The 24,965-nt window shown below is 36.1% G+C and overlaps 4 protein-coding genes and 1 long non-coding RNA gene across 7 annotated transcripts; 3 read left to right on the forward strand and 2 right to left on the reverse strand.

The window, feature by feature from the left end:
• The first annotated feature begins 2,096 nt into the window (after window positions 1-2,096).
• LOC121784671 (uncharacterized protein At3g49140-like) lies at window positions 2,097-5,220 on the forward strand. Of its 2 annotated transcripts, none has more exons than XM_042182870.1 (10): window positions 2,097-2,252; window positions 2,361-2,568; window positions 2,733-2,835; window positions 2,936-3,003; window positions 3,331-3,498; window positions 3,581-3,706; window positions 3,870-4,199; window positions 4,526-4,678; window positions 4,848-4,943; window positions 5,020-5,220. In XM_042182870.1, the coding sequence occupies exons 1-10, from the start codon at window positions 2,140-2,142 to the stop codon at window positions 5,119-5,121; spliced, it is 1,467 nt and encodes a 488-aa protein (XP_042038804.1). In that variant the 5' UTR covers window positions 2,097-2,139; the 3' UTR covers window positions 5,122-5,220. The 2 variants fall into 2 exon arrangements, with proteins under 2 accessions (XP_042038804.1, XP_042038806.1); XM_042182872.1 differs by having other exon boundaries at window positions 2,364-2,568.
• A 372-nt stretch (window positions 5,221-5,592) lies between these two features.
• LOC121784670 (tyrosine--tRNA ligase, chloroplastic/mitochondrial-like) lies at window positions 5,593-12,853 on the forward strand. 2 transcript variants are annotated; one of them, XM_042182868.1, is made up of 15 exons: window positions 5,593-7,102; window positions 7,200-7,243; window positions 8,271-8,335; window positions 9,944-10,042; window positions 10,127-10,203; window positions 10,311-10,394; window positions 10,472-10,585; window positions 10,725-10,811; window positions 10,920-11,059; window positions 11,142-11,229; window positions 11,497-11,570; window positions 11,648-11,897; window positions 11,984-12,030; window positions 12,109-12,370; window positions 12,524-12,853. In XM_042182868.1, exons 1-15 carry the CDS (start codon window positions 5,741-5,743, stop codon window positions 12,569-12,571), a joined length of 2,841 nt encoding a protein of 946 aa, XP_042038802.1. In that variant the 5' UTR covers window positions 5,593-5,740; the 3' UTR covers window positions 12,572-12,853. The 2 variants fall into 2 exon arrangements, with proteins under 2 accessions (XP_042038802.1, XP_042038803.1); XM_042182869.1 differs by lacking the exons at window positions 11,497-11,570; window positions 11,648-11,897; window positions 11,984-12,030; window positions 12,109-12,370; window positions 12,524-12,853 and adding an exon at window positions 11,359-11,496.
• Window positions 8,722-10,857, reverse strand: LOC121784673. The gene is made up of 3 exons (XR_006046757.1): window positions 10,719-10,857; window positions 9,848-10,012; window positions 8,722-9,123 (listed from the first exon to the last, which is right to left on the reverse strand). It is a non-coding gene; the product is annotated as an uncharacterized LOC121784673 (long non-coding RNA).
• A 1,936-nt stretch (window positions 12,854-14,789) lies between the features above and the next one.
• Window positions 14,790-15,648, forward strand: LOC121784672 (uncharacterized protein PAM68-like). The gene has a single exon (XM_042182873.1). The coding sequence runs from the start codon at window positions 14,937-14,939 to the stop codon at window positions 15,471-15,473; it is 537 nt and encodes a 178-aa protein (XP_042038807.1). The 5' UTR covers window positions 14,790-14,936; the 3' UTR covers window positions 15,474-15,648.
• Window positions 15,649-21,529: 5,881 nt separating this feature from the next.
• LOC121783344 (heavy metal-associated isoprenylated plant protein 39-like) lies at window positions 21,530-22,581 on the reverse strand. Its single transcript, XM_042181392.1, has 3 exons — window positions 22,403-22,581; window positions 22,197-22,272; window positions 21,530-22,074 (listed from the first exon to the last, which is right to left on the reverse strand). The coding sequence occupies exons 1-3, from the start codon at window positions 22,406-22,408 to the stop codon at window positions 21,722-21,724; spliced, it is 435 nt and encodes a 144-aa protein (XP_042037326.1). The 5' UTR covers window positions 22,409-22,581; the 3' UTR covers window positions 21,530-21,721.
• Between the last annotated feature and the right edge of the window lie 2,384 nt (window positions 22,582-24,965).

Below are 24,965 nucleotides of genomic sequence, written 5' to 3' on the forward strand. Positions count from 1 at the left end.
TGGAAATGATTTGATATTTATAGAAGTGATTGAGGGCTTTAAAAAATTTAAAAAATTAAAAATTTGCAAAAAATGGCTAGTATATATTTTTGGATTTTTTTATTTTCGAATTTTTCCTGAATTTTTAAAAAAAACATTTTTTTCGGATAAAAACGACGCCCACTCGCGGGCAGGCGAGTGGGCGTCACGGACGAACCGGAGCTCGCCACGTCGCCAACGTGCGTGGCGAGCTGTCTCGCGAGACTTCCCTCCGCGGCGAGACAAAGGACGGGCTGGGGACGAGACGGAGCCGCAACGCTGTCTCGATGCGGTCTCGTCTCTCCGAGACGAGATAGAGCCCGCAACAAGACGCGTTGCGGGTGCCCTTAGGATCCTCTTTTTGCAACATATTTTCTAGAGATTAAAAGTTAGAGTGATTCATTGTGCGAGGAGTTGGAGAAGAACATCAAAGCTCAAGGATTCAACCTTTGGGTTTTATTTGTTTTAGTTTTATGTTCCAATTGTTTTCCCTTCAATCTATTCTTTAGATTATTCTATCATGTGTAACTAAATTCATAGGATTCTAGGGATGTGTTAGTAACGACTATGGTTATACAATTCATTTTCTATTCAATATCCGTTTTGTTCTTACTTTGTTTCTTCCTAAGTTGTTGGATAATGCTTCAAGTTTGAGTGACACATTCTGTGATGAATTAATATAACCTGCTACATAATCGTGAGAAGAGGTTGGCGAGTTAGATCCACTTAATAGACACTACAATTAGCTTCCTTTAAAACGACAATGTTAATTGAGAGTGGGGACTTTTCAAGGGTCTTAGGAGCTTTTAGGAGTTACGTATTTAGGATTGACAACCCTAATGTTTGTAACCAACGTTTGCATCGCATGAGCATAAACTAGGTGACTCGTTCTATCAAAGTAAGAACTGTGCTAGGGTATTGTAGTTGGAATTTGTATAACCATAACTGTGAATGCATATCCCTGGAATTCCCTTATTTCTATACTTTTATCTCCATAATTTATTTGCAATTAGTTGTTTATTTGCTTTTAAATTTTTGTTTTCAAAAATCTTAAAATCTTTCGGTTTTTCCAAATAGTAATTGAGTTTTAGTAGAGGGTAGTCAGTCTGTGATTGTTTTCCCCATGATCGATATCTGGTACTGACCTTTAGCTATACTATTCATACTCTGTATACTTGCAGGTATTTATAGTGCTAATAAAAAGTGCATCAGCGCCGAACGTATAGTTCACGGCCAACCATCGTCGGTATAGTATGGGGTACTATCTGGCAGACGGGATCTACCCTCGATGGCCTGTGTTCGTGAAGACTATCACATGTCCGACTCGTGAAGACTATCACATGTCCGACAACAAATCGAAGGGCATTGTTTGTCCAAAAACAAGAGGCGGCTCGGAAAGATGTGGAGCGTGCATTCGGAGTCCTCCTAGCACGGTGGGCTATTGTGAAGAGAGCGGCTCGTGGTTGGCAGTGTCCACTAATCGCCGACAACATGTATGCATGTATCATAATGCATAACATGATCGTTGACGACGAGAAAGAAAATGTCACTTTGTGGAGCAACGATCCGCTCTCCAGCACCGGGAGTAACTATACTGTCACCGCCCCGCCCGTGCAGGGCTTTCCTCCCGACATCTGCAATGTCATGGCCCCTTCAGCTGCGATGCGCCAAGAACAACTACACACTCGTCTCCAAGCCGATCTAATTGAAGAGATTTGGACACGCACCAACGTTTTCCAGCATTGACGTTATGTTTTAATGTTTTTGTTTTGTATTTTTAAATTTCCATGTTGTCATTTTCAATTTCCGAATGAAGAACAACTTTTCCGTGTTTTAAATTTTTCGGCGTTTTTTATTTCACGCTTAAAATAGGTTGTAAATTGTTAATAGTGCAATTTAATAGTTGTGGCTCGGGATGGAGCCTGCATGGTTAGAGCAATTGTGACCTGAGACTTAAATTTAAGGGGAATGATGACGTGGAGGGTACTTAGACCAAAAACGGGGATGGTGTTAATGATTCTCTAAATAGTAAAACGAATATACTATACTATAAACAGTTTATTGAAATAAAACGGAAACAAGGGATGAAATGGAACCACACGTTCCAATCCCAGAGGTCAGATGCCTTCAAAAATGCTGATGATTGAATCCGTCCCCGCCGCCGCTTTCTGCGCCGGCACCTTCCGATCTCCCAGTCGCATCCTCTCTCACTCCACCGCCTTCTTTATTCGCAGGTGCTACTACTACTTCAGTGCCCTTACTTTATGTTTGAATTGCAGAAAATGCACCATTTTTCGCAGATAAAGTGACAGTTATTTTGTGCTATTTAATTTGGTTGTTAGTAGAAATAGCTGGAGGAGCAAGGCGAAGAGCGTGGCCGGAGTTAGGGCGACTGCGAAAGATCAGTCCGGCTCGGATTTCGGTCCGGTGAAGCCGAATGCGAAGCCGCAAAGGTATCATCCGTCTGAGGAGATTGGTGAGTCAGCGTTCCTGGAGAGTGGGGGAGATGCTTTACTCACGCCTGCTGAGACTACTCGGACGATAATTGAGGTAATAATTCGGTTTCCATTATAGATTGTGGATGTGTAGTTGAGGTAAAAGTTCGGTTCCTCTAGATAATTTTTTACATTTTTCTTACTTGCATTGCTCATCTGTCATTGAGGCATGAGTCATGATTGATTTTGCTTTCTCTGTGAATTTTTTATTGGTATTAGGTGAATAGCAAGGCGACATTGATGTTCTCTGGTGTAATTAGTGAGGAAGTTCATGAGAATATTTTCTGGCCGGACTTACCTTACGTCACTGATGAATATGGAAGTGAGAATCATTTTTCTCGTTTTAATTTTTTTGTAGGCATTTTAAATTATTGATTGAAAGGAATATTTCCTTTATCTTGTTCCATTTTTTTATTGGTCAGATATATACTTTCAAGTGAAGAATGATGAAGACATCTTGCAAACACTTACTTCTGAAGAAACTGTTGTGGTAAGATTAACTCTTTGATTCTCATGTTTGGAAGGATCTTATGATTCACATAGAGATTTTCATCAAATCCTTTTTATGATCTTTGTGAACTTGACCAGTCTTGACTGTTCAAGACCATTGTATTATTTGACATAAGTTTGGATGGGCAGAGTGAACTGTATAGGGTTCACAGCTTGTTGATTTACACGGGCATTGCATCTCTTGAATATATTTCTTATCATTGCATCATCTGACTTAAATGATTGTTCTCTTGAATATATTTCTTATCATTGCATCATCTGACTTAAATGATTGTTTTGAGGCTTACTTGATTTTAGCACCTTGCAGCAAGTCATAATTGGACTAGACACTGCAGAAATGTTAAGTGAGATGGAAGCACTAGGTCATTCAGAAATTGATTTTGGAATAGATGAGCTGGATGATGAAGATAGTGAATTTGATGATGAAGATGATGAAGATGGAGATGCGGATGATGACGAAGAGAATTATGAAAAGGTAAGGATATGCTCCTCGGTTTATGCACCTTTAAGTGTTTGCATTTAACTTCCTCTAAACCTTTGTGATGTTCATTATTCAGGATTGGGTTTCCATTCTTGATGAAGATGATCAGGGTGAGGAAAGTGATGGTTCACTGGGAGACTGGGCCAAATTGGAAACAATGCGATCTTCTCATCCCGTGTATTTTGCCAAAAAGCTAGCTGATGTAAGTGTCACACTCAAGCTTTTTGACAACCATGCAAATATTTATTCAATATGATACTGCTACTCGGACTTTGTCTACGAATGTTAAGGACTCTTTCAAGTGCTTAACATCTTCTGATTTTTCCCTCTATGACATTCTCTCTTCTTTTCATTATTGGGCATAGGTCGTGTCAGATGATCCTGTAGATTTTATGGAACAGCCCGCTGCTGGCCTTGCAATTCAAGGTCTTCTCAGACCTGCCTTTATTGAAGAACACTCGGTCATCCAAAAGCAGATATCTGGTCCTGAATCTTGTGATGTGGATGCTGATCACAATGACCAACAATTTCAAGGATATGTGCAGATTAATGGCCAAACACATGATGAAGATGTGGCACAAGAAAACCCAAACCGGGCAGAAAACTTGGAGAAAGATGAAAATGTGGGAAATGGATTTGCATTTTATAAGCTTGAGATGATAAAGATTCAGTTAGTTTCTGCTCTTGGGCATCAGGTGAACATTTGTTTAATTTTTTGTACCAGCAATATGTGGCATTTCATATTGAATTTTACTTTCTTTTTTTACTTCTTCAATCTTGAGTTCTGCAAGCGGAACTTCAATGCTTCAATGTAACTTTTCATACTCTTTCATTCTCACCGTGACTTAATTTGCACATTATCCTACTCTTATGACCTGGTTTCTAGAAGCTTGTGTATGGAACACAATGTTATGTAAAGTGCTCAATGCTTCAATTTGGTTTGTTGACTTGTACTATACTAGATGCACAGCTCATTGCGTCTAGGTTGGATGTAATAAGTTGATTTATGTTGTTCCTCCAGAGTTATGTTGAAATAGAAGATTTTGGAAGAGCTCAACCTGATGCGATAGCACATTCTGCTGCAAAGATCATATCCCGCCTCAAAGCTGGTGGAGAGAAGACCACACAAGCTCTTAACTCTCTCTGTTGGAGATGCAAGGGTATTCAAGTGGAGGTAGCACTTTGCACTCTGTTTGTACAAAAAATTACTTACTAGTGGAGTACTATTATTTTGGGCATGAGAAGTCCTCCATGTCCAATTTGTGCTACAAACGGGTTCATTACTTTCTAAATGGTTGTAGAATGTTAAAACATGCTATTTTTTTGATGTAAAATGGTGGCAGGAATGCGCTCTGATTGGAGTGGATAGCCTTGGGTTCGATGTAAGAGTCTGCTCGGGGATACAAGTTCAGACATTGCGTTTTGCATTTAAGAAAAAGGTAGTATAAAATTCCCATTGTTTACATATAGGAATCTGATAACGTTTTTCATCATCAACTTTGTATGGGTTTGCAGGCGTCTTCAGAGTATAGTGCTGAGAGGCAATTGAATGATCTGCTGTTTCCTAGAACCCAGAAATTTCAGCAAAAGAAAGAAGCTCAACAAACTGAGACTTAACTTGTACATTCTGTTTTTCTTTCTTCCCAAAGTTGTACAGAGCATCTAGTATTGAATCTCTTTCATTTATTATTCCTTAACTGCAACAAGTTCATCAAATTTGGGCTCGTTTTTGTTCAAGATGTGGGGTAATTACACCACACGTACAAAATGTTTTATAAATGTTTCAAGTTAGTACAAAAAGTTTTAAGTTTATATATAGATCATACAAAATGTTTAGTTTGTATTTCATATTGATACATTCCGTCTAAATTAGTTTAACACCGTTAGTTTTCTTAACATTTTGCATTGTTTGCATGGATAGTGTTTATTGGACTCAAAATAAGATCTTTTTTTAGTCCAAGTTCAAATTTTTTGGGCCAAACGGTGCCTTTTAAAACCAACGCAATTTTAATTTTTTTTGTTATTATTCAATTTTTTAAACCCTAAATTTTAAGTAGGAGTATATAAAATTTTCATCCTAAAATCAAAATAAAACAAAAAAGGGATATAGGGTTGATGGAAGTCATCGTCTTCCTCAGTTCCTCTTCCACACATCATTCCAGCTTAAACCAGTAAAACTATGAGTTTCTCATATCTCAATTTTCTCTGATTAATTTATTTATTCACGAGAATTGAGATGGCTTTTGCTCCTGCTAACTGCTGTCGAACACTCCTCTTCGCCACCACAAGGCTCGCTTCGCCCCTCCTCCTCCGCCACCTCCCTCCCCTCAGCTACAACACCCGCCTCTACTCCTCCCGCGGCAATGTCGTCCAAATCCTCGAAGAGCGAGGCCTCCTCGACTCCCTCACCGCCGACTCCCTCCGCCGCCCCGACTCCCCTTCCCTCCGCGTCTACTGCGGCTTCGACCCCACCGCCGACAGCCTCCACATAGGCAATCTCCTCGGCCTAATCGTCCTCTCCTGGTTCCTCCGCTGCGGCCACCGCGCCGTCGCACTCGTCGGCGGCGCCACCGGCCGCGTCGGTGACCCCTCCGGCAAGAGCCTCGAGCGCCCCCAATTGGATCTCGCATCCCTCGATAGAAACGTCGCCGCAATCTCAGCCTCAATCCTCACCATTCTCGAACGCGTCTCTCCCCCGACGGCGTCTCCACCCTCCGCCGCCGCCGTCGCGATTTTGAACAATTACGATTGGTGGAAGGACGTGAAGCTCCTGGATTTCCTGCGCGACGTCGGGAGGCACGCGCGGGTTGGCGCGATGATGTCGAAGGAGAGCGTCCGCCGCCGCCTCGAATCGGAGCAGGGGATGAGCTACACGGAATTCACCTATCAATTGCTCCAGGGCTACGATTTCCTCCATCTCTTCCGCGACGAAGGCGTCAATGTCCAAATTGGGGGAAGCGATCAATGGGGAAACATCACCGCTGGCACCGACCTTATCCGCAGAATTCTCCAAACCGAAGGCGCCTACGGCCTCACATTCCCTCTCCTCCTCAAGAGCGACGGCACCAAATTCGGTAAATCCGAAGACGGCGCCGTTTGGCTATCGCCGTCGCTGCTATCGCCCTACCAATTCTACCAGTATTTCTTCTCCATCTCCGATGCCGACGTCGTGAGATTCCTCAAGATTCTAACCTTTCTCCCCATGGATGAGATTTCAAAAATTGAAATTGAAATGCAGAGCCCTGGCTATTCCCCCAATTCCGCACAGCGCAGGCTGTCGGCGGAGGTTACGCGATTTGTCCACGGCGATGAGGGTCTCGCGGAGGCTCTCAAGGCCACAGAGGCGTTGAGGCCCGGGGCTGAGACAAAGCTGGATTCGAAGACGATAGAGAGTATTGCAGAGGATGTGCCATCGTTTTCTCTACCGCAGGATAAGGTGTTGGACATATCTCTTGTGGATCTCTCAGTCTGCACTGGCCTTCTTGAGAGCAAATCGGCTGCTCGGCGCCTGCTCAAGCAGGGGGGACTGTATTTGAATAATAACAGAGTTGATAGTGAGGCAAAGAAGATCGAAGCAGATGACATTGTTGATGGAAAGGTTATCCTTTTGTCAGCCGGGAAGAAGAACAAAATGATTGTGAGAATATCTTGATTCATATAAATAGTGGTTTACATTTCATTTTTGGATGATACAGATACCTGCTCTTGCGGTGGAGAACACACAATTGCATTTGTCCTGGTATTATCACTTGATCTGCTATGAATTTTTCCTTAAACTTCATTCATGATTTATGCGTTTGTTTATAAGCATAGATGTTCTTGATGCTGAGTTATGAAAACATTTCCACCTTTTCAGAATAATGGAATAGGAAAAACCTGTAGAATGGATTTGCTATTGATAGTTACACCTTTATAGTAGTTTATGTTCATGATTAGCCTATATAGATAAAAATAGTTGTTGTTTATGAAGATGGATTGGAACTTTGGGATTTCCAAGGTGATGCGAGTTGGGTTTGTTGTCCACACAACCGCCGCCCTACACCAATTGTTTAGTCAGTTAACCAATTGGAGCCGGGATGGGCGACAGAATGAGAATCGAATTTAGTGGATGATTTGCTCTTTTTATACAATGGTGATTTCTTCTTTATTTCTCCTTTGATGTGGAACATTTTGAGATATTTGTCTAAATTCTTGGAGTAGATCTTTCCCACAACATTTTGCATCTGTGATCGAATTTTAGACCATTGTGGTGGTTTTGGTTCTCCCGAGAGTTCATAACTGCAACACGAAGCTCTTTTACTCGAAAGAGGATTCAGTAGTCTTTAATGAGAAGTTTGAAGGTAACACTTGGTCATTATCCCTAGTTTGTGGTAGAAGAAGCAAGTAGTATATCACTAGTGTTCAAGAATCAGCTAGCTATAAGTCATTCTTTTCCTGTGGCCTGAGTGTTGTTATGATAGAAATTTCTTCTATTGATATTTTCTTTCGCTAGATAAAAAAAGCCATCTTTGTGGATGATATAATAGAATGCATCTGTTGTTGACTTGAGTTGTAACGTTGCTGTATTACAGTACTACTATGTGGAAGTGTAACAGAGAATCTTTTCGTGTAAATTTATGTTAATTTTCACTTTGGAAGTTTGGTGTAGCTACAGGTGCATTTTGAACTTAAAAGCTAATTGTATCAGTTATTTGATAATCGACCTTATTTGGTTGGATTATCAATTAACCGATAACTGCTTAATTGATTGATTACCACTTTGGCAGTTTCCTAAGCCCCATCAAGGGGTTAGGCCGCCTCCTGCATTCACTCTCTCGCTTAGTTTGTGGAGGTATGTATGTATGATCATAATGATGCTATTATCTTCAGCCCAAATAACCATCTCTCTTTCTCTCTCTCGTATAATGGAGTATATAATAGTAAAAAAATTAATTAAATAGCGAGATATGTATAAACAATTGCTTATTTCATGGATAGTTATTTGAGGAAGTGGAGTATATATATATATATATACTTACTTAAACTAATATGTTGACGGCCAATAATCGTTTCTATTATTGTGGTGGTCGCAGTAACTCAACCCCAACCTAATAATTAAAAAAAATAGCCTTACCTCGTTCATAATCATAAACCCCAAAATGTTACTACAAAATTAATTAGCCAAGTGACCTGTACTCCGCGTTTTCTGCGCGTAATAATATCTTAATACCTAAATCAAGAGAAAAAACATAGAATACCTACTGCATAAAAGAAGACTCCTTTTGTTTCGTCATTCAGCCACATTTCCACTGAATCAATTACCTAATATATCCCAGTTTGTGTTATGCTACTTTTTTAAACTGAACTGTGCACGACTCTATTCTATTACATCCAAGAATAACTATGACATTTAACATTTAGTTACTACTATACCTTTGGTGCTTTTCTTGGTACCTGCCTTTGAACTCGTGAAGGGGGAAAACATAGAATCCAGCATCCACAAGAGCCTTGAAACTCAGGATAGGAAAAGTCCTTCAGGGTGGCCTAGTTGATCGAGTGGCATACTTGTTATCGAGATGTCTTCTATTCTTACAAATGCCTTACCGGCCGAGATACCACATGGAGCAGTTGCAAGTAATTCTACGAGAAAATAAAACCATTTAGTATACATTAGCAAAAACAAACAATCTAGTCAGAATCTAGAACTAAAACTTTCGCTTGGTTGTCCTAGCGGCAAGGAGCTTAGACATTAATGTATGAGGTGCCGAGTTCGAGCCCTCTTGACATCAGTTATAATTTCCTCCTTTCTTTAGTATATGAGTTTATTTGTAATTTCCTCCTTCATATAGGAGTTAAATTTAAAAAAAAAAAAAACTTTCGCTTGGTCGGTCAGCAACCCTACTTGGAAACTGATTAGTATAATGATTTAACCCAACCGGCCCATTATTCACATTCAATATCCAACAGTCCCGTATTCATCATATAGAGCTTACCCCGTTTTGTTTTCCTAAATAGATATAAATTCAAAACATGGAACAGTGGTGGAAATCCATCTTGAATTCTAAGACAAACAGATTACAACCAAAAAGGAGAAAGAAAGAAAAAAAGAAGGAAAGAACGTAGAAATAAAGTAAAGAAAGGAAGTTTAGTTCACTAATCACGCATAATGCACAAATTTTTATTGATTATTGCCTTTGCTATCATCATTCCCCAATAACCATCATAATCTTACTCAAAAGCTAAGAGTTCTTGTCTGTTGTGTTCGCAATTGGTCCACTATCATTGTCCTCCACTTATATAAGTATCTCGTTACTTTTCAACAGAATTTATCCATAACAGAACCGAAACCAAATCTAGTGCATACCTGTTTAGATTGCAATGGCAGCAAACGATGTCCCATGTTGTGAAACAATGTTTTGGGTGTATCTAGTGATATGCATCGCGCTTGTTTGTTTCGCAGGACTCATGTCTGGCCTTACTCTAGGACTGATGTCTCTCAGCCTCGTTGATCTCGAAGTCCTCATCAAAGCTGGCAAGCCAGAAGACAGAAAGAATGCTGGTCAGTATCTTCAATTATCGTTAGATACAAATGTTTTTGTTCAAGAATCTAGTTGATAAACGGCTTATTAATTTATATTCTCAGAAAAGATTCTTCCTATTGTCAAGAATCAGCACTTGTTGCTCTGCACACTCCTCATATGTAACGCCCTAGCCATGGAGGTATCCATCGTTACATGAAACATCAGTACCGTTTTTTGCATTAGAATAGTGTCTTAACATGGAAAATTATTCCTCATCAACTCAAGTTTGTTTCTGATTCGTGCAAGGCACTTCCTATTTTCGTCGACTCTCTTCTCCCCGCCTGGGGTGCTGTGTTAATCTCAGTTACACTCATACTTGCATTTGGAGAGGTCTGTAGTTTCTATCAGGACACACAAAGTTGTTAACATCTTTTTTACATGAAACCAACAACGTTAATTTTTATCAGATTATCCCTCAAGCTGTGTGCTCCCGATACGGATTGAACATTGGTGCCAGGCTATCAGTAGTGGTTCGACTGCTGGTCATAATTGTTTTTCCTCTATCATACCCCATCAGTAAGGTAATTCAAGTTTTTAGTCGAACTCACAAGCTAAGAAACTAATGACTATCTATATAATCAACATATATCCCATCTTCCCTTTTACAAAAATACATATATCCCATCTAATAAGTTAGGTTTGTATTGCACATACCACAAGCTTTTGGACTTGCTGCTTGGGAAGGGGCACTCTGCTCTGCTGAGGCGTGCGGAGCTGAAAACACTTGTCGATATGCATGGAAATGAGGTTAGTTAAAAGCTCACAACCTGCACAATTATCATTACCAAACACCAATGTAGATAACAGCATCAATTTCACTGTTTTCCCTACATGTGAACAATTTTGAGCAATCAGGCAGGAAAAGGGGGTGAATTGTCCCACAATGAAACAACCATTATCTCTGGAGCACTAGACTTGACTGCAAAGACAGCGAAAGATGCAATGACACCATTATCTTCAGTATTTTCTCTAGATCTTAATGCTAAACTCGACAAGTATGATATGTCCCTGCATCTTAATTTTTTCTCCATTGCAATCTTTTCTTGTTCCTCTGTGGTTATTTGATCTCTTCCTCAGTGACACAATGGGTCTAATATTGAGCAATGGGCATAGTCGGGTGCCTGTCTACTTGGGAAGCCCGGGTAACATTGTTGGGCTTGTCCTGGTGAGTTCGACCAAACAAAACTTTCCTATGTGCCTGTTAAGAATGCATGCAATTACAAGAAGTAAGAAGTAATTGTAGAAGAAATATGCACTCCTATGCATAACCTTAATATAGATAGTTCTTTCTCAGGTTAATGCATGCATCAAAGATCTATACCTTGGTCTTAATGACGTAGCAGCAGGCAATCTATTTATTTTATTGCAAATCTTGCCTTGGAATTTTTCACTCACCGCATACTGTTACTTCCAAACTGTCGACTTGACATAGGTAAAGAATCTAATAAAGAGCCGTCCAGAAGATGGGACTCCAATCAGAAATCTAACCATAAGAAGAATACCAAGGTATGATGATTCATACATTGATCTTATGACTAAGAACCTCTTGGATAGTTCATCCTGAGAAGTGATTTGTTTTGCAGAGTTCATGAGTGCCTACCACTGTACGACATACTAAACCAATTCCAGAAAGGGCAAAGCCATATGGCCGCAGTGGTTAAGAGCACTACTCCCCTGAATGATGTTATAGAGTGTGCAAGTTCAAAATCAAATTCGGCACAGAGACAAACAGACAGAACCATTAATGTCGATTGTTTAGTTTCTATCCCTCATAGAGATGAAGAAGTTCTTGGCATAATAACAATGGAGGACGTTTTAGAAGAACTACTTCAGGTCGTGTTTCAAGTGAAATATTGTTGTTTCGACTAGCACCAGATTAACTGCACTAACTCTGATATGCCTCTTTCTGCCTTCTGCAGGAACCAATATATGATGAAACTGATGATTATGTTGACTTGCATAACCAGTAAGTTATGACTATCTTAGTAAATTCCTATTTTTCAGTACAGAGGAAGTTGGCTAAAGATTCATCTTTGTTTTACAGAATTAAAATCAATCTGATTACTAATGGAAAAATGTCATCACAATCTCCTGGAAAGCTGCGTACCCCAACAGCTTCTCCCTATTCTTCAAGCCATCAAACGCCATTTTCATACCACCAGACAGCTATGACGCGCTCCCCCCTCTCTCCCTACATTCAGTCGCCTATTAGCAGGCCACATATTTCATCGTCCACTGGGAACTCTGCACCGGCTTCTCCAGCTGGAATCAAGCGTCCTCAGGGATCTCCCTCTATCTACAATCAGGTTAGGCTCTCAGGAAATACTGATGTAAAATGGAGAGTTCACTATTGCAAATATGTCCCTATATTGATCAACTCCAAAACTTTTCATTAAAAAACAACAATTATAATGGTTTTAAGCAGCATAGCTTCTTAGAGCATTAATTTGTTCATGCAGGCTCAACGAAAATCATACGAGAAGTTTAGAAGGCTTGACCATCCATAACTTATCGTCTTCTTAATATTGAAATAAGCAGGTTGGCATCCTGACTGTAAAATTGTGAGTGAATTGTTCCATATGTAAATGTTTAGTCAATATATATGAAATAATCTGCTTAGATCTGCTGCCAAAGCCAAACAATCAACTCTGTACAAACTAGAGAAGCATAAAGTTCAATTTCTAATTAATCATCAAACTGATCTTGTTCTAATAGAGCAGTAGAGCACAATGATTGTTGTATGTGTGTTGTGTATACAATTTTAACTATATTAGCTTATTTAATAGTAACTCGTACCACAGTATCAGTATTGTCTTAATGGATAGCTCATACCATGTTTCCAGATAAGGTAATTTGAAGTAATCTGAGCCTATGACCATAAGAGTCATCCAAATCAAATTAGAAGACTCAGAGGGTGCTTGATTCTCTTGGAAATTAGCATTTAAAACACATATAGCACATAATTACATATTAGAGGGAATTGATATGTTTCTTATGCAGCGAATTGATTATTAATTCTCCTATGACTGTCTGATTCGTCTGCAAGCCTCACTGGATGCACATGTTTTGCCCCACTTACAAATTGATCACACTCCTTGATCATCTAAACCAAATCTTCTACTTGTAAGTGGCAATGCGCTACCAGAGTAATCACTATGCGTTCCCCATCTCCCATTGTATTTGTTGTATACAGGAATTACCTGTCTATGAATGGCGGAATATAGCAGAGTTTTAGCCCAAATCAATTACTTCCATCCCTATTGACATAAGACGCATCTACATAATAAATTGATCACAAATCAGATGAAATATCTACACATGATACATTTAGATATGAACATATCAAATTATAACTTCCACATGTGTATGCTTCTATAATCTATACTAACTCATTTGAATCACTTCATATAAATAATCAAATTCCTTCTTTCATGAAGGCAAATGAGGTGTACAACCAAGTGAGAAAAGGAACAAGCGAGGACAGATGTTAAGTCGATGCCCAACTAACATAACTCACCACTTAAAAGCTTGCTATATATCACCAGCTACATGATTACACTAGATCAAACATCTTTGACTCCTCTGCATAAAGTGTACAGGGCATGGCAACATTTGTATGTACGGTCACGACTTTGTGATGAAAAAATTATCAACTTAGATTGAATCACCCATGCCACTGGACATGTGTTAAAGTAGCACTGTAAAACTTACATACTATTATGACAAAAACTAAAGAAAAATAGGGTAATTAAAGCAATAAGCATGCTGACTAGCACAACCATAGTTGTTGCCATCTAAGTTACTGCCCAGTTTTTAGTATATGGGGAAGGTTGGTTGGCTAAAGATGTTTCTCTTTCTTTGAACAAAACCAAAAGTAATCTAATGCTGTCTGTGAATAAACTGCATCATAGTGTACTTAAAATCCATCAGTTTCTAACATGAACTGGCATACCTTAACAGCTTTCTCCTTACACTTAGTCACCACTATTTCCAGGCCAAGTATTTCAATTCAGCTAGATTTTGTGCCCTCATCATGTCTCTCCCTTAGTCCCTTGGCCTACACTCAGATTAACTGTGATGCATTATGCATATGAGTACTATTTAACTACTCAAAGTATGCCGGAAAAAATAAGTGATACTGTGATACTCAACATTGATTCAACCTTATTACTACATTGATCATCAACTCATTAAATGCACTTTCATAGGATAAAAATATGCTTCGGCTGTCTAACATTCAATTATGCACACTCCTGTACAAACTAGAGCAGCATATGATTCAATTTTTTATATAATTCTCCAGTTGAACTTTTATAATGTTAGAACACAATGTTTTATCTTGTGATTTTACTGACTTGAGCAGATAGCTTTACTTTCTTGGCTTCTTTCATAACTCATACCACAATTTCAGTATATGGCTCAGTGTCAAGGCCATAACATAGTTGGAGAATGAAAACTGTGAAATTTGGAGAATTGGGATGAGAAAACTGATTTTATGTGTTTGTTATAAAACTAGAAAATTTTGATTTGAGCATGAATCTGGAAAGTTTACAGTCCATATCAAACCTATCCGAGAAGTAAGGCAGTTCATCCAACTTACAGACAAAAAAATTAATTAAACATTTTACCTTTCCAAATAAACTACTACTCCATATAACACAAAAATATCCTTTGCCACCACTAAATTAATAGGAGGATCTCCTTTTCCTGCTAATAGACAAAAAATGGCGTCTGAAGGAGTAGTAATTGTAAGTTCGGTTACAAGACTACACAGCCATTCGTTTTTGTGGATAAGATATTTCTAATCACTAAAATCAACACACACGCACCAAAAAAATCCTTAAAGCAAAACACACATTTCACAGTAAAGATATGAGAACTCTTACCATTCTCCAACAGATAGCACCATCCCACATTACGAGACCAAGCCCATGGCCACAGATCCACCGACTCCTCCTCACTAATCGCCCCGAGACGCCGTTCCCGTCGGCGCGGAAGTGGCAGCTCCAGAGCGGCGCAAAAGGCTTCACCAGCATACCAAATGGCGGCGAATCCGTCTCGAGAAAGGGCGAGAATAGCGGCGGCGGAGACGACGACGACGAGGATAAGATATCGGATGCGGTGTGGGAGAGGATGATCAAGAGAATTTTGTCCTCCGTCGGGGTGCCTTTAGCGATTGGATTCGCCCTGCTGAAAGGCTTCGATGTGGTGATAGAGAATGGGTCGTGGAACGTGCCGAAATGGCTGCCATTTGTGACTACTTTTTTTACATTCGGAGCTTCAGCGCTTGGAATTGCTTACGGCAGTCTGTCGACGAGCTTGAACGAGGCGGAGGAGGGATCGTTGCTAGGGTTTGAACAGCTGCAGAAGAATTGGGTTGAGATGTGGAAGGAAGCAGACGCTGCTTGATCTCAGGGTATCCGCAATAGGGGAGGACACTTCCCCTTCCCTGGGCAAGTCGATTTTTTTTTCCTGAGCCACTTCTAACTTGTGACACAAAAAAATCACATGAACAGTGGCATTTTTTTTGTCACATTTCAATTTATATCTTTTATATATTTTAATTCAATTATAATTAAAATTATCGGACTGTAAATAATTAGAAAACGAGATAATAAAATTTAAAAAAAGTATTATGACCAAATATTCGTTGTATTATGGGTACGGGAAAATTATACAACGAACATTTTAAAAAAACAAATAAAAACACCGCCACCATCTGCTCGGTGGCGGAGTCGGAATCCGCCGCCTCTTCTCCACCGCTTCTCCACAAAAAAAAAATAACCGGACTATAATAATTAGAAAAATACACATAATTTAATTTAAAAAAATTAAAACACATAATTTATTCCCACACAATTTTGTGTCTTAAAAAATTAAAACACATAAATTAATACACACACTCTCTCTCCACTTCTTCTTCCCCAAATTTTCGTGTCTCTCTTCACTTCATCTTCTCTAAATTTCCGTCTCTCTCCTCACTTCATCTTCTCCAAATTTCTATCTCTCTCTTCACTTCATCTTCCCCAAATTTTGTTTCCATAACTTTGCACAAAATTAAACCTCCATAGTTTATAAAATAAATTTAAAAAAAAAAAACCGGCGGACCGTCGCGCCGCTCCCCCACCGGCGCGTCCTCGGCGAATACTCGGCGATGGCCCTTCCGCCCCCTCCCAAGCGTCCACGCCGGGGCGGACGCTTTTCCCACTATAGGTCGCCGCGACTGCGGCCAGCGCGCCACCCGTGGATGCCTTAGAGTGTCCACTATAAGGCGGATACGCCCAATAGCCCTGCCACAGTTTTTGTCCATAGCCCCAGTTTTGTTGTCCATAGCCCCAAAATTTTGTGTCAGCCACTATAGTGGGCACCTCCAATAGCCCCCAAATTCTAATCAACTTTTATTTTATAATGTTTCAAGTAATTATGAACAAATTTATCGGGCTATACGTAATTACAAGAACACGACTATACGAAGCAGAATTAGAATTAAAATTAAAATTAAAATTACAATTACAATTACAATTAAAATTACACACTAAATTAAAATTACACGCTACATTTAATCTATTACAAATCACTAACATGTTTACACAAATTATTCATTTTCGACCTCAAATTGTAGTGAGAGAAATTTTTATAGATGTAGAGTTGGAATGGTGTGAAAATAATGAATGGAGTGGGGTGTATTTATAGGTGAATTGAAATGAAAAAAAAAAAATTAAAATCGGCTATAGCCGCAGCGGTCGGTGCCGCCACTATAGGCGCCGCGCCTATAGCCGCGTCCGCCCCATTTCGCCGCGTCCTCGCCCCGGAGTCGGCTGAAGCCCGTCTGCCCCCTACCGCCCCCATTTCGGTGTGCGCCCGCGGGCGGACAACCTCTCCACTATAGCCCGCCCGCCCTCCGCCCCAACCCGCAGCTATAGCCGCGGGCACCCCATAGTGGACACCCTTAAACGTAAACTCTTTTCATCATTCTTTCTTCTTTTCCTTTTTTCTCTTTGTCTTTTTCATATTTTGTTATAAAAAATCCTTAGCTCTGAGTAGTTTGTAGTTTATTCATGTGTATTAGTATTAGATTTAGTTAAATTTCCTACAAAACTCTAAATACAAAAAATCGACAATTATATCAAAATTTTTACAATAATTTGAAACAAAATCCGATTCGCTCATTTCTCATATGTTCTCCATCACATATGAGCAAGGGGTGTGTTATATTGCTAACTCATATTTAAATTGTTAACTACAACTAAATGGTATCCATTAGATCTTAAAATCAAAGGGTAAAATAATTTAACTTTGAGTATCAATACAATCAACAAAAAAATATCAATTGAGTCAATTAACAACAAAATAGTTATAACTAATTTTTAAAAAATATTTCAAATCTTTAAATGTATATAACTATTTCAATTTAAATTAATTTTCATACAACATATATCAAATTAAAGATAATTTTATAAGAATTTCAACGAGATCCTACATGTATATGTTTGGAAGTCACAATTATTATTATTTTTTTTAATTTTTGTTTTCTTTAAGAAACAACTTTATGTTAATACAACTTACATAATATATCAATATAATGCTTGTAGAATGTCAACATAAAATTGTGTTGACATTGTCATGCCTTCATGTTGATGTATTTCATACGCTATATTGACACTGTGTTTCTAATCATAAATTTAATAGTTGATATTATCTTTTTAATATTAAAAAATAAAAAACAAAATTACACATGACAAATTATAGACCACAAGATTTTTAAAATCTTATGGCCTTAAATTGGTTATAGTTAACAATTAAATGATGAGTTAGCAATTGATCACATCCCCATATGAGCAAAATACTATGTCATGTCATGCATCTATATTTTCTCATATATTTATTTCGAAGTTTGTATTCCAATTATTTATAGTGTATGGGAAATTTATTTATAATAAAATTAAATATTTTCATATACTACATTTTAAACCTAGTAAAAAAAATCAGATAAGTAAGTTGTTGGGAATAAGCTATGAAATAAAATAGATTGAGTTGCCTTGATGGAATATATGATACTCAACAATATTACGAAATTGTGTATGTGGAATTACTTATGTTAGTTGTAGAATTACAAATTAAGGATTTACTTAGAGCATCCACATCGGTTCTCTCTGGGACGGACGGCGTCCGTGCCGCTGGCCGCCGATGTGCTCTTGCCGCTGCACGGTGCTGCTTGATGCATCGAGCATGTCCGTGCCGCTAAACAGGAGACGTGGCGCGTTTCTATTCGCCAATAGATAAGTCATTGGATTTTCTTTTTTTTAAATAAAAAATAATACCAAAAAATTTAAAAAAAATTCGGATTCCAAAAAATAAACCCGTTTTATTACCATTTTTTTTAAAAATTTTGATTTTTTAAAAAAAATTTAATCCAAAAATCATCTATAAATACATTTTGGGGAAATTCGGCCACGAGTGGTGGGTTTTTTTTTTAATTTTATGAATTTAATTATATAATTTTTTAATTTTTAAGATTTAAATTATGTAATTTTTAATTTTTAGGATTTTAATTATGTAATTTTTTATTTTTAGGACTTTAGTTATGTAATTTTTTATTTTTAGGATTTTAATTATGTAATTTTTTATTTTTTGGTAATTTGTAATAGTATTCCGGGTATTTTTAATGCATTTTAGTATTGTGAAAATGTTTTTATTTAAATTGAATAATAAAATGGTGGGACTCTTGAGCATGTCTTTGCGGAAGAGCATGAATGTGGGTGTTGTGCTATTGAGGAAGAGTATGGAGTAAAAATGAATAAAAGTGAGTCTGTGCCAAAGAGCATGAATGAGGATGTTTTAGTTTGAATGCCACATGCATCTAGCAGTCAAAATGGCGTTTAAACTACCTTGCCTTAATTTGCTAAGATTACAGTTCACGCGGAGTATTAGAAATTGGGCATGGATTGGGCCGTTGGGTAATGTCTGATTGGAAAGAGGGACAAAATGTCTAATTTATTAACCCAAGACCTTGTGGACATATATTGGCTCTTGTCTTGGGGTTATTGGCCTGAACTACTTTTAATGAACTTATAACATTTACTCCCTCCGTCCGCTTTTAAGAGTCTCATTTCTCAATGATGTGAATTTTAATAAAAATGAGTGGACAAAAGTTAGTGGAATATGAGTCTCACATATATATATTAGTTTTAAATGAAATCTGAATAGAATGAGTTAGTGAAATACTGGAATGTGAGATACTATTACCATTTATGATAAAAGTAAACTGATACTTGTATTCGCGGACGGACTAAAATGGAAAAACGAGACTCTTATTCACGGGCAGAAGGAGTATTGGTTTGTAATGTCTCAAAATGTGTCAAGCGTTTGTATTTTGATAATTTAACGTATAAGTTAAAGACATAAAATTGTGATTAGACATAATGTTGAACATAACAAATCATAATATGATTACTTTAGTAATCTGATTTTTGCTTGTGAAATTATGAAAAAAAATAACATGAGGTCGAATAATTTATTATTTTGGACTTTACGAAGCCTTTTGTTAATAGCTTATTTTTGCGAAATAGGAGTACTTCTAGTGAAATTTATGATTTTCTAAACTATTTATAAATTACTATTTTAAAACCTTGTAAGCCAGCCAAATATAATCTCAAAACCTGTTTTTCTTTCCTACTAATCTCAAATCCTATTGTCATATTGATGCGACTCTTTGCATTCCATTTTTTCTTTGCCGTATTTAAATTGAATAAGATTGAGAGTGGGTTGAGAAGTACTTGCACATCCACAGTGGTCCTATAAATTGGAATGTAGTTATAAATAATTGATGCTAAAATAAAAAAAAAAGCAAATCGATACCCTTCATGGATTATCATGCAACTACACAATTAAGTGATGAAAATGATTTTTTTCAATATAACACATTGATATCATTGTGGAATATGGACTATGAAGCTCTAGGATTAAATAATGAAAGGGATTTAGACAACTGGAACTCGTCATATTCAACATTTAGATATTCATCTCTAATTTAGAAAAAAATCCTAAATAGTTTTATAGATGCATATGAGATATTTCTTCTCATGGGTCCTATTTCAGTTTCATCTTTTCTTTGTGATTCATTACAATTTCATATAAACAAAACATAGAGGACCAAAATGGCAATCACAATTTGTGATAACTTTTCATGAATTTCGTACAAAAATAACATGGCTTGATTTGCATGTGAACAAAGTATATACAATTAAATTTTAATTTTGCTATTTCCTTTAATAAATTTCGTATACAATTGTATATCTTGATTTCAATATTACTACTCCTAGTAGTAACCACCTCAAAAATTCACAAGATTCACTCTTTAGTCTTTATTAACTACAATTTCATAATAATACTCCTTGTTAAGGGTCTTTAGCAAACATAGAATTATTTAATTTGTTTGCACAAAGCTATATGACATATATGTTGATAAGATGGAGTGACAAATATGTATCTGGAGATTCTGGACTTATAATAAGATCCATATTTATTAAGTGGAATATATAATAATTCTACAAATTGAAAATTTATTTATAATTTAAAATTACATGCTTTGGAATTAAATGTACTGCCGAATATATTGACGCATGATATTCTGGCCACTCTCACCGTTAGATGTATATAATAACAGGAATACTATATAAGAATTGACAGTTATTTGATTTATTAAATATTTAGAGTTTTATAAGATAAATCAATAATGAGTGCATGCATATTATAATGGTAATTCAGAATTTTCGACCTATCAATACAAGTTGCGGTTCATAGTTTTTTCCTGAGTTATGACACTGAAAATTTTTAGTTATGGGCTTATATATGATGTTGAAAATTCCTAGATTTGGTGTTTTGCCTTTGTTCCACTATTGTATAGTGTAAATACATTAGACAAGTACAAAATGTCCTTTTAATGGTGCGTTTGTTTAACGACAAAATAAAATTGCAGTATCTAAATTCCACTAGCCAAAAGGTGATTATTTTCTGTGTAATCTTTATCCAGTGCTTACATCTCACATTACGTAAATCAATTCTATGAAATGTGACATTTATCATAAAAATTGATGACCAATTATTTGCGTCTATTACGTAAGGAATTTGAATTTGTCAGATAAAGCATGAACTTCTCAAAGTCATGGCCCATTTCAATATTTTCAAAAAAAAAAAGTCTTTGAAATTTTCAGCAAAAGCCGACTATTTAAAGTTCAACTTCGATTCACTTAAATTTAATAGGACTCGATAAGATGTCACTACTTCACAAAGTTCGATTACAATTCACTTAAATTTGATAGAACCAGATAAGATGTCACTACTTCACAAAGTTCAACTACAACTACTAAAATTTTGTTGCCAAACCAATTAACTAATTATATAAAACAAGTCGTGTATGTATGAATACGCCAACAAGCTATTACCTAAAAACTGTGAAATAGTAGTAAAATTAAAAACCGCTGTATTATTATGGTATCGACGCACTGGATAATGGATATTCTATTCTTACAACTACACCGTCACCGAAAAAAAACAAAAGAAGATAAACCAATAAATCATCCAACTATAAAAAAAATTTAACAGCACCATCATCAACAGTGGAGAAAATCAAAGCACAAATCTTAATTAATTAATAATTAAGAAATAACGCAAGCATTGGGATCCTCCTCGGAGCTCCTCTGATAGTAAGCCGGGTACGCCGGCGCCGGCGCCACGGCGGCGGGCGGATGATTCTGGTAGTAGTAGAGGTTCTGGTAGTAGGCCTGCTGATGGGCTTTGAGCAATTGGGCCGCGGCTTCTTCGGCCTTCTTCTTGTCTTCGGCAGCTTTCTTAGGGTCCTCCTTCTTCTTCTCCGGCTCCTTCGCGGGCCCCACTGATATTATCTCTGTGTAGCAAATCTTCCTCAGCTTCGCCACCACATCTATGGGATCTATGTCTCCAGTTACGGTCAGCTTTTTGTCCTTTGAATCCAGTGAGATTGACTCCAGACCTGGGGGTAGAAATGGTATTAGCAAAACTTCGTAGAAAAAGGTTTTCTGAAATAGAAATTGCAAAATATTAAAGGACGAACCAAAATGATACTACATGAGAAGATCTGGAGATGCTACTTACCGAAGAGGCCGGAGACGTTTTTCAGGGCTTTTTGCTTGGTTTTGTCGTCGGTGAAATCCAGTTTCAGTATAACTTTCTGTTGAAAAAATAAGGATAAAAAGAAATTAAGCATCTAACAAAAAGAAGATTCATAATTTGTAGCTAAAATAAGCAATGAAAAAAAACAATACTACTTTTTATTACAAAGTTAGAAATGGTGCACTTACCATCATCTTTGTTGACTTGTTTTGTTTGTGTGTGTGTTTGAGTGAGTAGTAGATCAAGAAAATGAAGAGTGTTGAAATGGAGAGAAAAGAGGAAGAAACAAAAAAAATGAATAAAGGAATTAATTATGAATATAAGGGAGTGAGACGAAGAGATGATTTTGACAAGGAGTGTAAATGAGAGAAGGGTGTTTATATAATGCAAAAATGAAAGTGGGTGAGTCAACTAGAGTCAAGGTGTTTAGTCTGGTTAGGATTTTGCCACATTCATGAATTTCCTGGAAGATTCCTCTTGAGTTGCTGGCTGCGACGAAGAATGCATATTCATACTTTTTTTTAGAGTGAACTACGTAATAAATGGTACCTATTCTTTCATTTTCACACATAAGTGGTATGTGATCTTTATTTTATATCGTTTTTAGTATCTATAAATCACATTTTTTGTACATGATACAAATTTTACCCCAAAATACCCTCTAAACAAATTCGTTTTTCCCTTTGTGTCATAAAGGATATTTTGGGCATTGACAAAACTAGTACCAAAAGTGATATTATAATATCTTCTCTCATCCTCCACACTCCTTATACTATTATTATTAATCAATATTAATATTATTATTTTGATGTTATAAATTAATAAATAATTTATTTTTTAATATCATTTAAATATACTTAATCATAATCATAGTTATAATTATATTTAATAATTATAATAATATTATTATTATAATAGTAAAAACTAGTAGTAATTAATAAATACTAATTATTATTTTATATTAAATTAATAACTAATCAATATAGTCTTAATCAAAATTTAAAATTGTGAATTGTATTTATAATGATAAAGAGTTGAATATTTTTAGTTAGGTGTTTCAACCCTAAAATGAGTATATATAATTTAATTAAAAATATTCAATTGATTTAGTTACTTTAAATAATTAATTTAATTAGATGATTTGTTATTGATTTATATTATGAATGTAATTAGATATATGTATAAAACTAAAAAGAAAGAAGAAAAAGAAGACAAGAAAAAAGAAGAAAGGAAGATAAAATACTAAAAAGAAAGAAGAAAATGAAGAAAAAAGAAAAAACAATAAACTAAAGAATAAAAAAATAAATAAGAAAGGAAGAAAAAAAATCACATATTTGGTTCTATTTAATTGAAATTTCCAAAAATATCCCTCTATAACAAAAAAAATCACATGTTTGGTACCTAGGGTTATTTTTGTCACGAGATACCAAAAATGATATAAAATAAAGATCAAGTACCATTTATGTGCGAAAGTGAAAGATCAGGTACCATTTATGTATTTCACTTTTTTTTATCCAATCAAAATATTGTATTACTCCAGTAAAATATAGTACTCCTCTATTGTTTTATTTTTCCCTAACTAAAAAATAATACTCTAGTAGTAAATTATTACTTCGTCTGGGGATGTCTCCTTAAATTGCTAATTATAAATAAATGATTGATATTAGATTATTAAACCAAGGCACAAAATCATTCAAGCACGAGTATCAATACGCTATATTAAAAATGTATTAATATTATTTAAAAAAATGTTAGTTAGTATTAACTTTTAAAAAATATCTCTAAACTTAAATTAATTATAACTATCTCAATTTAAATAATTTTTTACACAACATATATCAAATTAAAAAATAATTTTATAAGGATTCTAACGAGATCTCAGTTGCATAGATTCTGATGTCAATATTTGAAAAAAATTCTTGATTTTTTGTATTTTTCAAGAAACAACTTAATGTCAATATAGCTATATAATATGTAACATAATACATATACAATGTCAATGCTAAATTGTGTTGACATATTCAATGAATCGTATTGATATGTTTAATATATTCTATTGACATTTTGATCAAAAACCCTAATTTTGATAGTTTTATTATCTTTTTAAATTTAAATAATAATAAAATGAAATTATACATGACAATTTATAGACTAATAGATCTCTATAAATCTTATGATTTTAAATTAGTTGTAGTTAGCAATTACTCGTTAGATTCGTAGATAGATTATAACAAGATAGTTAACTTAAGATAGTGTTTTCTGGCTGAATGTATGATAGTGTTTTTTTTAGTTGTTTTATTGATAAGATAGTCTCTAAAATTATTGTGTAGATAGAATGAAAAAGGACAAAAATACCCTTGTTACAATTGGTAAATATATTTTGTACTACTACTATAATTTATCTAAAATTATGCTTCATTACTTAATTGGTCTTTAATTATCATTGCATATTAACATATCATATCTCAAAACTGCCGTAATGGTTGTGTAAATTAGGTCACTAATTAATCCAAAAATTAGCTAATTATTAAGACTCTAATTTTGTAATTTAACTGAATCAATTTGTGTTAAATAGCAAATTTTAAAGTAATTATTGAAGAAATCAACAGTGACTTTCTTGTTGCTCTAAGACAAAACACCAGTTGAGGAAGAAGCTCAGCTCTATCATCATTGTCTCAATTTGAGCAAGATGAACACATTCAACCATCACAAAAATTGAATCCAAGCTGCTGGATACTGCGTTCATCCTAT

The sequence above is a fragment of the Salvia splendens genome, chromosome 21, assembly GCF_004379255.2.
Source record: "Salvia splendens isolate huo1 chromosome 21, SspV2, whole genome shotgun sequence".
In the NCBI taxonomy this organism is placed as follows: domain Eukaryota; kingdom Viridiplantae; phylum Streptophyta; class Magnoliopsida; order Lamiales; family Lamiaceae; genus Salvia; species Salvia splendens.